Genomic DNA, 16,804 nt, shown 5'->3' on the forward strand with positions numbered 1-16,804 from the left:
TGGAGGAGACGTCATACTTGCAAGTATAAAGGTCTTTATTGCCTTTAATACGAATATTGTGTTGCTGTATGTTTGTTACCTAACTGATTATTCTCTCTAGACCACAGCTGATTCTAAAGCTGCGACGACAGACATGACTAGTATTTAATCATTGGATTTTATTATAGATATTTGCACAGACATTAAAAAACACAGAAGTTGTTATTCTTAGCTGTGTTCCTGATGTCGCAATAATCCTCTGATAAACAGCATGCTGCTTTGAGGGTATATTTCTTAATTACATATAGCATACAGTCACATTTTTTCTAATTTCTCAATAAAATCAGTTAAAGATGATGTCAGTTGTTTGCCTGCTGTGACAATTACCCACAACATTTTGATGGTTCATGGTGGATTTTGGTCAGTGGCTTTCAGAAACCCCCACAAAACCTTTCTAAGACAATGAATCACTCTGTTATTGTTTGCGGTCACTCAGCTGTGTGGAGAACAATGTTAAATGGTTGAAGTGAATGGTGAAGTGACTTGAAAATAAGTAGCTCACTGTTACATTCTTTAAATCAAGCTTTGCAGAAAAAACATAATGTCATATCACAAGGTATGTGACACACAGGTGACAAATATTGGTTAGGAACAAGTCAGTGTTCTCCTTTCTAATTGGCTCATAATAATCTCGCGGACTGATAAAAGGTGTTCTAAATTCAGAGAGCAACTATAGTCCTCCTTGGCACATAACATTTCAGAGGAAAAAAAAGGTATGTATTGCACTCTTGAGATTTTATAACAATGTGGTCCCAATGTGTGGGAACAATCCCACATGAAAATACAAAAGTATTCATGTTCCAACTAATATTTTACAAAAATATTAGTTTTTAATGAGTTTAATGCCCTTATTCTGGTATTTTTCTTACATCTCAGACTGCAAAATGAAGCTTCTTCTCCTTACAACATTTGTTGCAACCATCTGCTGTGTGAGTACAATCCATATATGAATCTATGTATCAATCTAACATACAAAGCAGTGCTTGTAACTATTGTTTCTTTACAAAAAGCAGGTCAATGCAGGCAAGGTAAGAAAAACGTATAATTTATGTGTCATTATTGCCATTCTCCAAAATAAGATTGTATTATTAAGAATGCGCTTTCTCCCCCTCACACAGACAAAGAAGTTGTTGGCAGCTATGCTTGGTATGAACCCTGGGATGATGGCTGGTATGAACCCTGGGATGATGGCTGGTATGAACCCTGGGATGATGGCAGGTATGAACCCTGGGATGATGGCTGGTATGAACCCTGGGATGATGGCAGGTATGAACCCTGGGATGATGGCAGGTATGAACCCTGGGATGATGGCAGGTATGAACCCTGGGATGATGGCAGGTATGAACCCTGGGATGATGGCAGGTATGAACCCTGGGATGATGGCAGGTATGAACCCTGGGATGATGGCAGGTATGAACCCTGGGATGATGGCAGGTATGAACCCTGGGATGATGGCAGGTATGAACCCTGGGATGATGGCAGGTATGAACCCTGGGCTGTTGGCTGGAGGAATGGCAAACGGAGTGGTGAACCCCCGGTTAATGGCTGGAGGCCTGAACCCTGCCATGGTAGCTGGTGGAGGGGCAGGTTTCATCGGGCAGCCGCAGTTCGTCCAGGTGAGTCTTTCAAGCGGCCATTGATCATCTCAGTTCCACAGCAAAGAAAATTACCAAATACAATTCAAAATTCATAAGAAGAGTCAGTGACTTAGATGTTATTTAAAATGTGTATTATATCCTTGCCTTAATCTGGGTGTTAGTAGTTGACTGGAAAGATCAAAACTTGGTGTCAAAACAATAAAAAAGACAAATGTGGCATTGTAACAAAAAAGGTTAATATATAATACAAAACATATCCAGTACATGCATGGTACAACAATACATTTGGTAACAATTATTTGTTTCGTTTGATCTCTTACTGTAACTAAACCACAAGTTGGCATTGGTGGAATTCAGAATTCATGTAATGCATTCAGTTACAATATGACCATATTTACAAATATCTGATCTGATCCACCATTAGCAACACTTAAACACAAACACCCCAACATGAACAATCACATCTTTCTCCCTCTCTTGTAGTTTGCTCAACGAGTTCCTGCTTTTGCTGCTCCAGCCCCTATTGCCAATGTGTACGCTGTCCCTGCAGTCAATGGGGTTAGTGTTGCAAATACAGTAATTGTATAACAACACACTTGATATTGTTTCGGGCTTTATAGTACCACAAAAAACAACAACATTGATTTATGTCTTTCCTTACTGGCAGTTTCCCTTCATGGGAGTGCCTCAAGGGGCACAAATGAATCCTCCTCAGCAGCCTCAGATGGTAATCAATCTTGTTTTCATCTCATCACAACACACTTTATTACTGGTTACATGATTTTTTGATGACAATAAAACAAACCAATTGGATAACAAAACCTTGCTGCCTTTGTTTAGGGGGTCCCAGGTGGTGCCATGCAACAGCAGGTTCCCCTTCAGGCTGATCCATTCAGAAGATTCAGGGTAGTTACAAAATGAACTGTGCCTCGATGTGAATACTGACGAAAGCTGCTCTGGCTAACTGTTGTTTTTTCACTCTCCAGCGTCAGAATATGAAACAAGACAACACCTTGAAGGCCACTGTGGATACCCAGGTAATATTATGCAGTTTACAAGAAAAAGTAATAGATCTAGGTGGATAACATCATCAACACTCTCTGGTATCATTGCTTCTCTTTTTTAGATGTTTCATTTATTCACTCTTTGTTCATTTCCTCAGATTCCAGCTCCCATTGAAGCTACTACAACCACTCCCTGTGAGGGGGGAGTTCGTCATGAAGATTATTAAGATGACAGTGATACATTTTAATCAGATATGCAAGAAGTATCAAAATGATAATAACACTTGATTTGTATGATTTTGTCTCGACCAATGACAATGGAATCTCTTTGTCTTATTAATTATTATAAGACTTTAGACTAACTAAATGAATCTCAGTAAAAAAAAACAAGTGTGTGGCATGTTAACTGTGAAATAAAATAAACGATTCCTTAATCAAAGTTTGTGATGTTGAATCCACTGATGTCACTCCAATGACACATTCTCACCAATAAACTGTGCTTATCGTTGCACCTTATAGTGGATCTCTGCTGCCATCTAAAGGATAATAAGTACTGAAACAACAATTTCTCAAGAACCATGACTTTAAAGAGCCTGTGACACGGTTTCCCCCCATCATCCAAACCCATCAATTTGAGTACATATTGTCCCCTTGAAAACCGTTACGGAACTGATTTTGGGTATTTGTACTTTGATAACCATTAATCTGCCTTCAATGTTGACAATTTTCTGGATCTTCTCGCGGATGATACAGTTACGACATTTCCTGTTTCTGCCGGAGAGGGGGGAGGCCGTCCCAAAGCTTGCTGCTGTATTTACTCCCTCCATCTGACAGGAGGGAGCCTTGTTGAGCTGCGAGTGTGGCTACAGACGGAGTTCACTCCGTCACGGAGGGGTAGGGTCGAGGGAGTGGTTTGGGATTGGGCCTTCAAGTCCCGCCAAATGATGGGTGACGTCATTGCGGGCACAGCGCTCCAGCTGCACCGTAGGATCCCAGCATCTGCATGTAAACCTTTATATATATACAGTCAGATGTAAACGCACGACGGCGCACACAGCAGCAAGCTCAGACAGCGATGACAGGTTAATGTTGAACGTGTCTGAGAGCTCATATGAGGCTGAAGGATCGGTTTATGTTGTATCTGTTAGAAGTTTAGGAATGAGGTGCGTCAATATGGGCGATCATATGGTCATGTAGCCAGTGGTGGAATGGGACTAAAAATCATCCCGGGACTCTCGACCGGCCCACTTCGGTACCGCTAGTAAATTGTCAACGGGGGGAGTGGGCAGTGTTGGGAAAGTTCACTTTCTACATGAACTAGTTCAGTTCACAGTTCACATATTTTAAAATGAACTAGTTCAGTTCATAGTTCATAATTCAAAATTTTGAACTAAAGTTCATGGTTTCAAAAATGAACTAATTTATAGTTCATAGTTCTTTTTTCAATACGTTGCTGCGAGCTATTATTTGTCTCCTGTACGATGTTAATGGGCCATTTCAATTTTTACAATATCCTCAGAGGGCCGTACAAGTTATTGACCTCTGCTTAAAAAAACTAAAATCACAGCTCATTCATTTCATTCTGTGCAAAGAAAAAGCAACCTCCTAATCCAGATATCTCACCATGACTCGCGTATGCATGCACGTGCAGGGTGTGGCGTGACCACCTAAACAGAAAGATAATTTATGGACACAAGATGTGTGCAAATGTATTTAGTTTCCTATCCATGTGAACATGGTTTAAGTGGGGGGGACCTAACCTCCTCTAGAGGGGTCCGGGGGGCATGCTCCCCTGGCAAGATGTGTTGCACTTTGAGAGCAACATTAGGAGATCTATGGACACATCTCTCAACACCCAAACACAACTGTAAGCAGATTTTCTTTTAATTTATGGATATTTGACAAATCACTACCCTTTCAAACTGTATTCTTCTTTATTAATAACTGTCTTATAGTATGTTATACCTGTTTACTTTATTCTCTTATTTTTTTTATAACTATAATGATCATATAAAGATGTGCCTTTACCTCACTGGTTGTAGACAAAGCTTCTTATATTCGTTAGCATAGCTAGCTAACCAGATGCTAATGACAACAACACAGTTATTATAGTATGACAGATGAGCAGATCGCCACTGGGCTTACAACTAAAGACACAGACACGCAGAAACTGTGGCATGTGTACGGACTTATCGGTACTGCAATTTCTGAAGTGCTGGAGTGGCGTTCTGGTGCTCTCCGTCAGAACTGCACCCCTGTCAGTCGAGACATATACCACGTGATGACACGTTAGGCTCGTGTTGTGTTCAAGGACCCTGACCTTGGCCAGGAAAAACAGGTACTCGCTTGTTTAATTTTTTTGCGGTCTAGATTTCTTTCATTTTTTTATTTTTTGCGTGTGTTTATAAATTACCTCGAGGGCCGTACCAAATTGTCTCGCTGGCCGTATACGGCCGGAGGCCGGAGGTTCCCCACCCCTGCCGTAGAGTCTCACTCTGAGCGAGTGCTGCTGCAGCTGCTCTCGGCCTGGTCCATACTAATTCATTCATTCATTCATTCATTCATTCAATGCTCGCCGGTTCCGCGGTTCCACATTGTTTGTTGTGAGGAGTCTGATATATTTAGTATATTTATATTTTAGTGCGACAGCCAGGGGTGACAGGCGCGTACGCGTCACAGGCAGCTTGCTGTTGCCAGATTGGGTGGTTTTCCGCATTATTTTGAAGCCTGTTTACGGTGTGTTTTAACTGGGTTTTCGGCTGAAAGGCATATGAAATCTGGCACACTTTTGAACGCCGTTATAATACAGTGCTGAGAATGAACGCACGTTTGAACGCCGTTATACAGCGCTGAGAATGAACGCGTTCTCAATTACGTTCATCTAGCGGAAATACAGTACGTTCAGTTCACGTTCGCCCAAAATATGAACGCGTTCATGAACGATCGTTCATTGAACGCGTTCAGGTACATCACTGGGAGTGGGCGATGTCAGGGGCGGCGGGTGCTGTAGATAGTAAATGTAAATATGTAAATATTTGTGTCACTGCATCCTGGTAAAATACAAATATAATGTATAATGTCTGTGTCTTTGACATTAGCGCTGCTAGCCACCTGTGCCCTGTACTACGAAGCCAGTTCAACAGACCCTGGATATGTTTGAGTAACAAACAAACTAACAACAACAAACTAACAAACGAGATCTCGCTAAGCGGCCCTACGACGCTGGTTATCAACTCGGTAAATCAAGCCAGGGTTTCTCTCTCCAGCTGAGAGCGCGTTCACGTCTAAGACACGAGTGGATCTGACTTCAATTACATTTGTCTCGAGTGTTTCGTCAACATAATGTGTTAAATAATACTTCTGCATACAGTCTGTGACACTGTGAGTGTTGCACGGCCAGATGAGGCTGGAGAAGCTGACTCAGATAAGGAAATATATGATATATTATGATATTATATGATCGATGATCTGATTGATGATGTAATATGAATGATAAGTGCGACACGTCGGCGTCTTCTCTGCATACGGCAGTTTAAACTGTATTTTCTTTATCCTGTAATATGACTTGAGAGATTTAAACTCCGCACACTGAGTGATCTCTTTTCTATAGACGCCGGAGGCGGGCAGCGTCAGGTAAAAGAAGTTATTTAGCCTTCTCAAACCTGAGCCTCACGCGCCGCCTATGGGGGATGTGCTTGTGATTTATCCGACCGGTCCACTTCGGTACCGGCCCATCGGGATTCGTCCCGATGGCCAGTCCGCCACTGCACCCAGCCCACGTAAACTGTCAACGGGGGGAGCCTCGCTGCGGGGAAACGGTGGACCTAGTGTCCCGATCGGAGTGGGAATAATAATAATAATCCGTGCATTTTATCCATTAATTTCCCCAACATTGTGGTAAAAAAAACACACGTTTAATCCATGTTGTTGGTGTACTACAACCAGGGGCGGACTGGGACTACAAATCAGCCCGGGACTCTCGACCGGCCCACTTCGGTACCGCCGGCCCACCGCGGTACCGCAAGTAAATTGTCGACCGGGTGGGGGGGTAGACAATTTACTAGCGGTAGACATTAAGGGTAAATAATGTCTACCGGGCCCGGAGCATTCGTCCAAAAAAAAAAAAATCGACTAATAATGAAGAAAATTAACACATTTGTTGCAATAGTAATGTATGCACTAACTACATTACTACTTGTACTACAACATTTTAATCATCAGTTATTCCTCATTTTCCTCAATTGTTCATATTTGGTTTATTAAAATAATGATATTGTGGTCATTGTTAAAAAATGTCTGCTATTATTATTATTATTTGTATAATGCACTTTCTGCCTTCCTGTCATTAGGAGTTAGACATGTAATGGCTATGTAATTTATTTGATTAGAACCTTCATTATCCTAAACTGCTGGGACATTTTGCCAATACCTTTATTTTGTCTACTCTTCACTTACTTGTCAGCATAGGTCGGCATTGATGTACAGAGCCGACAGAAGACCTTGTTTATATTGGCATCATATTGAGAGGTGCAGCCAGTGACGCGTCCTGAAACCAGGAAGTAAGCTGCTTGTTCCCTCGACAAGAGAGGCTTCTCAATACTCAAATTTCCCCTCCTCGACTCCCCTCCTCGACTCCCCTCCTCGAGACTTAGACCCGCCCACAGGAGATGCGAGCGGAGGACCGAGGAGGGGAACCGAGGAGAGAGGAGGGGAAGCAGCAGACGTTTAAAGAAATGAGAACTCCTCTCCTCTGAGCGGTCATATTAAAGCGACGTCCGTTCATTATGACGTGGCAACAGCTGCATCAGCTGTCGAGTGTTTTGTCATATTTTATAATCTCTGTTAGATCAGCTGAACATTGTTCCCCCACATATTTTATTTGAATTCATTGAGAGTGCGGTATAATGAGACAATAACAGGCTACAGATGCGGACACACACACACAAATATATTTATATAAATATATACAATTTAAAGTATGAGAGCACTCTCATAATAACGTAACACAGTCAGAGACTGGATATACCCCCCCCCCCCTCTCTGGTCGCTGAAATGGGGAATTGAAATTACGGGCCAAAAGTTGTATTTGCAAGTATTAAAAGTAAGGACATCAAACCAACTGAGACCCGTCTGTCCGCGGCATCTGCGCACTGTACAACACACACCTACACACTGTACAACACACGCACCTACACACTGTACAACACACGCACCTACACACTGTACAACACACGCACCTACACACTGTACAACACACACACCTACATACTGTACCACACACACCTACAGCTGCTAAAGCATAATCAGGCTACAGCCGTTGTGTATTTTATTATGTGAAGCACTAAATGGTTTTAGAAAAATATGGACTCTTTGTAGATATCTACTAAACTAAAGCAAATAAAGAGAGTAGGCCTGTTATACTGAGTGATATATATTTTACACACTGCTCTGCTTTCTGCAGGACCTCACAGCTGTTCTCACTGTAAACATCGCGTTGCGATGAGAGCAGGTTCTCAAATAATATCCAGGGGATGCATGTAGAGCTGTCATTGGCTGAGATAAGTCCGGCCGTGCGTCACGCCTCCACCGTTCCCGGAAATGCATCCGCGGAGGAGCCGTGGAGGAACCATCAGTGTATCCTCGGTTATAGCTCCTCCAGAGAGCCTCCTCGATGCTCGATCCTCGGTCCTCGGTGTGCATTTAGAGAAATGAGACGTCCTTCAAAATGGCGCGCTGAAATTCATTTCCGGGTCACTACCGGAGGACCGAGGAGTCGAGGAGTCGAGGAGGGGAAATTTGAGTATTGAGAAGCCTCTAAGGGTTTTGGAAAATAGCTGGAAATAAGGTCTGTGGAAAACAAACCTGTTTGATAAATGCACGTTTTGTTCAGCCGGATAATCTCCACATGTCTACCCTACTTTTATAATTTTCGAATCATAAATCTAATCGATAGATACAGATTATAAAAGGGTTTTAGGACGCGTCACTGCAGCCAACTCCATCGATCAAGCTGGCTGAAACTTTCTCTCCCTCTTCTTCTCATACTCCCTGTCACTCTCCTTTAACTCCTCCGGTGACTTTCTTTTATTTGAAGATTGTTTTTTGCCCGGCGCTTGGCCGGTTACCGCTGGTATTAAAAACATTTGGCGAATGGTTAGGTGGCGCGATAGTCTGTAGTGAAGGATCGCGCTCCCGCTGCGCTCCCGCTGCGCTCCCGCTGCGCTCCGCAGCAAACAGCTGTTTGCTTTTCACCCAACAACAACGACAACCGACTCACGGAAAGCTATGTTGTAGCGTTGATAAACGCAACAATTTAAGTAAATTGCTAGTCAAAATACCAATACCACAGGACAATTACTTTAAAGCAATATTTTTAGTGGCCCGAGCGGGCAAGTGGAAAGTACGTTATGCTGGCCCGGGGTGTCTAAATAGTGCTTCCGGGCCAGCGGGCCATTTAATGTCGAGCCCTGCCGGTTACCGGCCGGCCCACATCGTCTGACCGGCCCACTTCAGTACCGGCCCATCGGGATTCGTCCCGAACGTCCCGATGGCCAGTCCGCCCCTGACTACAACTACAAAAAGCATCGGTTTGTTTTCTCATCAGGAAATGCAGACCGGCTCAAACAAACGATTTTTAATCATCATCCTCACTCATCATTTAATCTATCATATGTTCGCCGAATTGACATGAACGCACTAATAAATGTAGTTTCATCCACTTGAGTTTACAACCACAAAAATAATCGATTTGTTTTTATATCACATCCGACGGGAGGAAGTTCAGCAGCTCTCACTCCCGATTTTTAATCCTAATGTAATCATCATCTTCACCACGTTCATCTATGTTTATGTTCGCCGAATTGACATGAAAGCACTGACAAATATGAATATACTGTAGTCAACTTCATTACAACGTTATTAACGTGCCTAAACTCAGTAATTCACCATTTCTACGCATGACAACACACTTTGTCCGTGTTTGGCTCTCGAAGCGTTCCCGCATTGACGTCACTTCCGGCTTCCCCCAAAACTTCAAAATGAGTCGAAGGAATTTCCCCGCGATGTTCGAAATTATTGATATTTAACGGAACGGTATCGCTTTTTCTTTTTTAAACTGACGGTTCGAGATTACTAGTAGCCCAATATTTCATTGCACAACAGTTGTTGGGATGGTGTCACAGGCTCTTTAATTAAGAAGGTAGCTGAAGATTTTTGCTGACAAGAGAAAAAGGAAATAATAATTGTTTTAACAAAGCCAATAATTAAATGGGCTTTTTTGGGTTTCATTGGTGCATTGGGGTTAATCAAAATATGGTGAGGACTTACACACTACGAAGCTAATGCTGGAGTGAGCTATGGTGGTGCAACATAAAACAGCTATCACATAAAAGCTTTTTTCTTGCAAGACATTTTGAGATGTCACAAATGGGAAAATCACACTGGAAAAAATGCTGCTCCAAAAACGAATTGAAAAAATTATGAAAATAAGGTGTTGAAATAAGTAAATCTGCCAATAGAACAAGTACAAATTAAATTGGTAAGATTTATTGAAATAAGAAGGGATATTTAGATACATCAGATCTTGTTATTAGCTGGGAAAACTTATTTTGAACTATATTTGACCAGAATCAGGAAATGTTGTGTTACAATATAAGCCGCAAATGCTCAAAAGTGTTCTGTTTTCTGATGTTGGTTGGGGATTTTCCAATAAATATGTGAAAAAATGTTTTTTCTGATATACAACTCAAAATAAGATGATTTGATTTAACAAGATGATGCATTGTCTAAAAACAAGACCTGATATCTCACTGCATTGTTACTTTTGAAGTTATTATGGCTTATAGCAAGTGTAAAGACATATTCTGACTAGATATTAGACAATTATACTTGGCAACCATTCGAGTTTTTGTAGTGCAGGAGTAAATCATTTTCATCATGACGCTTAAATAGAACACAGCCATTGTTAATGTTTTTAGTACCACCTGTGCTTTTGCTGCTGTAAAGCGTCATATCCGCTGTAAAACAAAAAGCATATAGGTCACAGGTTTGCAAACAGGGGCAAGTTTAAGTTAAAGTATAATATTAATTTTAGCCTGAAATAAGATACAACCAAACATATCTAAAGTGCATGTGTGATTACAGTAAAAATATAGTCCCTGGTTTTTGAATGATTTATCAATGCTGTTTTAGAAAATTGCTACTGTGCCTTGTGAACTATGGAGATGTGAAAGTCATACTGTTGTTGGATTCTAAAGATATTTGAATTCATATATTCATTGCAGTGTATCCTCAACATAAATTCCAACTCAGTCAATTATTACAACATATCATTTACCAATTAGATGGCAACATCAGTTGGTGCATGATAAACAACTTGTGACAAATGTCTGACAATAAGCTCCGAGCTCATGTTTGCTTTTTTTTTCTAATGACAAGCCAAAAAAATATGTCGGGTTTCAATGTCTGTAATTAAATCCTGAAGCACCACACTTGTAAACTATATGCACACTTTACTCAAGAGAACATAAAGAAGTGTACTTTACTAAAACAGCCCTTTAAACCAAAAGTCATTGGCCTGCTAAAGCCAAACGCTCACCTATACGCTATAGGGTTCGTGGAAAACACATGACATTTTAAATTCAGATACTTCAGGGGTTTGTTAACAATTTGGCAGAGACTGTGTCATGGTGTTTAGAGACACAAATTACATCTAATAACATACTTACCTGTCCTGTGTTGCAAGTGTCTGAGTCGGAGGCCATGAGAAATGTCTGTCACTGACCACACATTGTCTGGAGGAGTGGGCAGGGGACTATATCAGCTCACATGAAGAATTTAAAAGGAATATCGACAGGGTGAGGAGAAAGGCAACAGAAAGCGAAACAGGACCAGAGAAACAAAAAGAGGTAAGCTGATTTTGTAACGCTCATGTTTCTAGTGAACGTTTTTTTTTGTCTTTGAGAAATGTATATTATGGATATGGATTCATTAAACCATGCTTTGTGTTTTTTATGGACTGTAGGACATCATGAAGCTGCAGACTGCTCTTGTGTTGATCTGTCTATTCAGGACTAGCTTTTCTCTACCAGTAAGTTGGATCTCTTGCTAAAGTAAATATTTGTTGTCATCTGAAATGTCAGAGATAAAGAGTTATTTTTTGTGTTTTACAGTTGCAGATTGGAATTATTGCAAGCAACAGCAACGAGGTAGGCCTAAATATAGCTTTTTGTTTTTGTCTGTTAAATAAAGTTGAAATTGTTACACAGGAATAGTGTTATCAAGTTTAAAACAACCCTTTTGTGTGTTCAGATCCTACGACTGAATGGACTAACTCTTGCAACTCTGGGACAAACACAGGTACTGAAAACGGTTTTGTGATCCATTTACCACCTTGAGTTACAACACATGTCAGATGATAGAGTTTCAATTTGTGAATACAAGTAATACGATTTAAATATTCTATTTTCCAGGGGTCTTCCATATTACCCCAGTATGTGTTCCAGCAGCAGCGGCCCGAGGTGCTGTTTCCACAGATGGTGAACTTTAACCCTCAATTAGCCAATCCCTTTGGCCCCCAGGGGCCTCAGCTGTTTTTCCCCAATCAGGGCAACCAACTCACGCCAATGATGTTCCCCAACGGCCAGCAAGAGCAGCTTGGACCTCCACAGGATCCCAATGCTCCTGAAGTTCCTCAGCAGGCCCAAAACCCTTTTCAGGTGCAACCAAACAGCATGGACACACACGGATACTTTTGTTTAAATACTCAGTCTTATCGCTTCACCTGCTGCTTCTCACAGTCATGTAGAGAAATTATTAACTTTTTTAAATTTCTTTTAGATGTTTCCACAATTTCAATACCCATCTTATGGATTTCCTCAGTTTCCCAGACAGCAGGTAGGAAAACGTTTTAACCTGTGTGCGAACCTAAACATCTTTATTTCGATGCTGACTTGAGATTTAAAGTGATTCCTTTATCCACAGGGCTACCCTTACTTTGTGCCTCCCTATGGCTATCCCCAGCAGAGGAACACTGTGGTGATGCAGCCCAACAACGGCCAGCAGCAGCTGGAGAGAGCCACACAGAGACCACAGCTCCCTCTGCTGGTGAGACATGCAACATGACATGAAATAAACCACCCTAACTGAATAGAGATTTGCTTTGTAGAGGCAGTCTAGACGTCTTTATCTTATATCTTCTACATATTTACTCAATAAAGTATCATGAAGAACAGCTACTACTAAAACATTTAAAAACGTGATTGTGTAGCAACATCCTTTTGCCCCTTTAATTAAGGGTTAGAAAAACCACTAAAGATAAGACTTAATGACGATAACATAGCTGCAGATGCTGAGTCATCTGCGGTGACTCTGATGCAAAATCGACTGTCTGCCTTTTGACCACACGCTTCTGAAATCATGTTACCTCAGTCCCATTCCAGTGTTGAATAAGTAATTGTTACATATCTGCACTGTTAAAAGATGCCTTATGCAGTTTGTATATTTCATGCTCAACACTATTATCTAGTTTCCTTGTTAATTTGTGAAATGTTGGTGTCTCAGGACTACATTTGTGTATCTAATTTGAAAATTGTAATGACATGTGTAGGAAAATACTTATATGTATTTACTTTGCATATCTTCCCATTTTCAGCAGCCTTCCCAGCCTAAGGTGCAAACTGAAAAAGTGAGTACAACCTATTGATTTGTGTAAATGTACTAATAAACCAAGGAGACAAATGTGCACCAGTCTAGACTAATTGCTGTGTTTTTGTAAATGTCTACATCAGACATGGCCAATGGGGACAAAGAGAGAGTCTACTATGATTCCTCCTGATCCTCGTGGTGACACCTCCGGCCCAGGGATTGATGAGGTATAATTTTCAATGTTGATGCCTTTAAAGCTTATGTACTTTCATTTGTATGCACGCAAACAAAACCATGATTTATGTAATTTGTCAATGTCAAAGCTTTGCAGGATTGATAATTGTTTCGTTTTGTTTTGTTTCTCCAGGGTAACTCCAACTTCCCCTTCCTTTTTGAGCCTTAGATGGGAAAAAACAACAATTCAATCATTCAAAATGCACTTCTGTGTTCGGCAATATCCCTTATTTTTCTGCAATATGTAATGGGGTGTGCTTTCTCCCAAATGCAATTTATACTTTTTATACTACACTGAAATCATCTTGCTTGTTTCAGGAATTTGCTACTCGCTTTCACAACATGTCGAATAAAGAACTTTGCTAAAGTAATTTGTTTAAGACTTTTATTGTAGTACACACACAGGTAAAACCTGAATAACACAAATAATTTCTCAGACTATACTACAGGATAGAAAACCACAATCTTCTTTAAAGTTGGTTGATCACACTTAGTTGTTGTTGTTGTTGTTGTTGTTGTTGTTGTTGTTGTTGTTGTCTTCCTGAGGAAAGTGTGAGGGGAGAACATTGTCAGCATAAGTCACTGTGGAAGATTGATGTTCAGGTGATTCATTTGAAATATTATCTCTCCAGTAACACCTTCACCTGTTGAAGTTGTCAGAAATCGTCTTCTGGATTTTCATCCTCTCCAGCATATTCACCAAGGGTTATCTTGAAAAAAGAGTTCAAATTAAACAGTCAACGTCAATCCCCATTTGCAGAAGTTTCTTTAAATGTGAGGACAGTTTTATTTGTTTTATTATCTTATTTCCAAAAAGTTCTGTGTTTCCCAGTTCAGTATAACAGTAATTATATGATTGGGACATTAACTGGTGATTTAATTGGAGTGTTGCATTACCATGTTTTAACATGACATGATATATAGAAATCAATTTGTATATAAATATTGTCTGTACTTACAGGTTTCAAAACCCCAAACTCAATGGAGACCATGTTCTTTGAATGGAAAAAGAGAAATTATGATTATGATTGAAATATGTATTATTATATATATTAGATATATAGTGAATATCAGGAATTTACCGGCTGCGTGGCATTGTAGATTAGCTTCACATATTGCTGAAAAGACAAACATATATCACAATGCAGAATACAGAAAACGGAAAAATGTATTAAAAAACATTTAATATAAAATCAAGCTAAATTCTGGAGTGTAAGTGTAAACAATGTAGAATAATTTTTTTTAAACTACAATTAAAGTTCAACAAACCCAGCGTACCCCACTCTGTGGAGGCCCGTGTCTTCCTCCCTATAAAAGAAGTTTGAGTCAGAATGTCTGAGCTTTGATAATGCAACCATTGCTAAAAAGAGTTAAATAAGAATTTATACCCGATGATGGTGAGGTCCTCTTCTACCCTGCTAGGAATGGAGTGTCAGTCATTAGAATGTATTGATAATACAACAAATCATAATTGTTATTTTTGTAATTATTTAACCATACACAAAATTGATTCTTCAGAAAAATACCTTCGGTGCCAGAAATATGTTCTCCCCCTGTTTCACACAAAATGTCAGGGAAATATTAACATTTCATAAGATAGTGTGATTTACAACATACAGTGAGTGGGTTTCATATTTTAAGTTAACTATCTAATTAAAATGTGTACCTCCTTCAGTGAGACATCGGTGGTGTTCTATGAACGAAACGCATAAAAAAGTAAATATCTGGCCTTTCACGTCAAACATACAGTGTACTGTATTAAACATAAAGTCATACTCTTACCTGAAATGTCACGTTGTCAACCTTAAAATGAATTACAATTAAAAAAAATCTGAGTTGTTGCCAAACGCTCTAGTAAATTGTTAAGTGTGATACAATCACATGACAGAAAGCCTACCTTGAACGAAGGGGAAAACACCTAAAACCAGAAATAAATAATTGTAATTAATTTCTTATCATGACTCAAGACAATGTTAAAGTTTAATAGTAAGCTACTTTCAAAGTCCGACATCCAATACTGATTCAGAATAAAACACATAAGCAACTAACATCAAATATAGATTATTTATCAAAATAGAAAAGAACAGTAATAGAGGGAGTATGGCGGGGCAGTATAAAGACATCCCAGTGTCCCTGGTGATGAGTGAACTAAAGACTTTAATGAAGTAGAGACTTAAATAATTACACTTTGTATTACTTTTCCATTTGTGTACAGCTATAGTGTCTTTGTGAGCTTACCATTTCAACAGGGTTCCTCCTGTTGGGCCTGTGGCCTCTTGAAGGTCCTCTGTGTCCCCTATGCCTGCCGAACCTGTGATGAGGGACTCCAGAGACATCGGACATGAAACCTGGAGCCTGTGACGAGGAGAGATACAATGCTGAGTACAGATAACAGTACAAGGAAAAGGTAAAGTATGGCACGTTGCAATAGGTCTTGATAACCACTATGGTAATGTCTAAGCAAAATATAGAATATAGAAGTTGTTATTTTTTTAGGTAGTCTTTTTAATTGTAGGGACTTGCCCATATTTAGTGAAATAGGTCAGATGTAAGGTCAACTCTTGTTCAGATAATTACACTAAACAAATCTAAATATAGGCTAGTTATTACATGGAGAACTCTTTATTACAGTACGAGATCTCCTTTGGTCGCAACTGAATTATTTTAGCCCACTCCATGTCTTCGTTTTCTACAATTGAATATCCTGTACCCAGTTTATTAGCTGTAAGCATACTTTTTTAAATTTTATTTCCAAAACAAACAGAAATATAAAAACAACAATTTGTGGTGTTTCGAGAGGGGTGGATGGTGTAACATTGATTGATTAATCACAGGTTGTCTGCACAGTATGCTGGTTGGCAAATAACTTCAGTAATTCCTTAAATAGTAACAGAGCATAAATAAAAGATATTTTTGTAATCTTTAAAAGAGAAATCTGAACATTAGAATAAGCAAGGTTCAACATTTCATTTTGTTGACATATTAGGGTCAAATGTTTTTTGAACAACAGTCATTTTGTTATCAGTCAGTTGTTTGTCATGTATCTAGGAATAATACAGTTGTTTGTATAAATCAGGCTATGAATACAATATAAAGAAACCTCTCTGTAAAGACCTTCAGGAAATAGATATGAATGAATGAAATATATTGTATTTTATTTGATGTATAAACACTAAATTCCACTGAACTGGAGAGTATTACAATGACTAATTTGAAGATAACATCCCTTAAAGATATATGTTTTAAAATAACATATGTACATATACATACTACAAAATATTACAG

At 39.7% G+C, this 16,804-nt stretch overlaps 1 protein-coding gene across 1 annotated transcript; it reads left to right on the forward strand.

Annotated features, from left to right (window-relative positions):
• Positions 1-11,649: 11,649 nt before the first annotated feature.
• Positions 11,650-13,775, forward strand: odam (odontogenic, ameloblast associated). The gene is made up of 9 exons (XM_034076607.2): positions 11,650-11,729; positions 11,812-11,847; positions 11,951-11,998; positions 12,112-12,357; positions 12,479-12,535; positions 12,623-12,745; positions 13,293-13,325; positions 13,429-13,512; positions 13,653-13,775. Exons 1-9 carry the CDS (start codon positions 11,670-11,672, stop codon positions 13,686-13,688), a joined length of 723 nt encoding a protein of 240 aa, XP_033932498.1. The 5' UTR covers positions 11,650-11,669; the 3' UTR covers positions 13,689-13,775.
• The last annotated feature ends 3,029 nt before the right edge of the window (positions 13,776-16,804 follow it).

The sequence above is a fragment of the Pseudochaenichthys georgianus genome, chromosome 1 (genome assembly GCF_902827115.2).
Source record: "Pseudochaenichthys georgianus chromosome 1, fPseGeo1.2, whole genome shotgun sequence".
NCBI classification, from domain to species: domain Eukaryota; kingdom Metazoa; phylum Chordata; class Actinopteri; order Perciformes; family Channichthyidae; genus Pseudochaenichthys; species Pseudochaenichthys georgianus.

What these genes read in the sequence shown, in the direction of transcription:
- odam (XM_034076607.2), top strand. Translation starts at nt 11,670, where the DNA reads ATGAAGCTGCAGACTGCTCTTGTGTTGATCTGTCTATTCAGGACTAGC. An exon ending in CTCAGTTTCCCAGACAGCAG is followed by an intron (nt 12,536 to 12,622) that starts GTAGGAAAACGT and finishes CTTTATCCACAG; the next exon opens with GGCTACCCTTACTTTGTGCC. An exon ending in CTAAGGTGCAAACTGAAAAA is followed by an intron (nt 13,326 to 13,428) that starts GTGAGTACAACC and finishes TGTCTACATCAG; the next exon opens with ACATGGCCAATGGGGACAAA.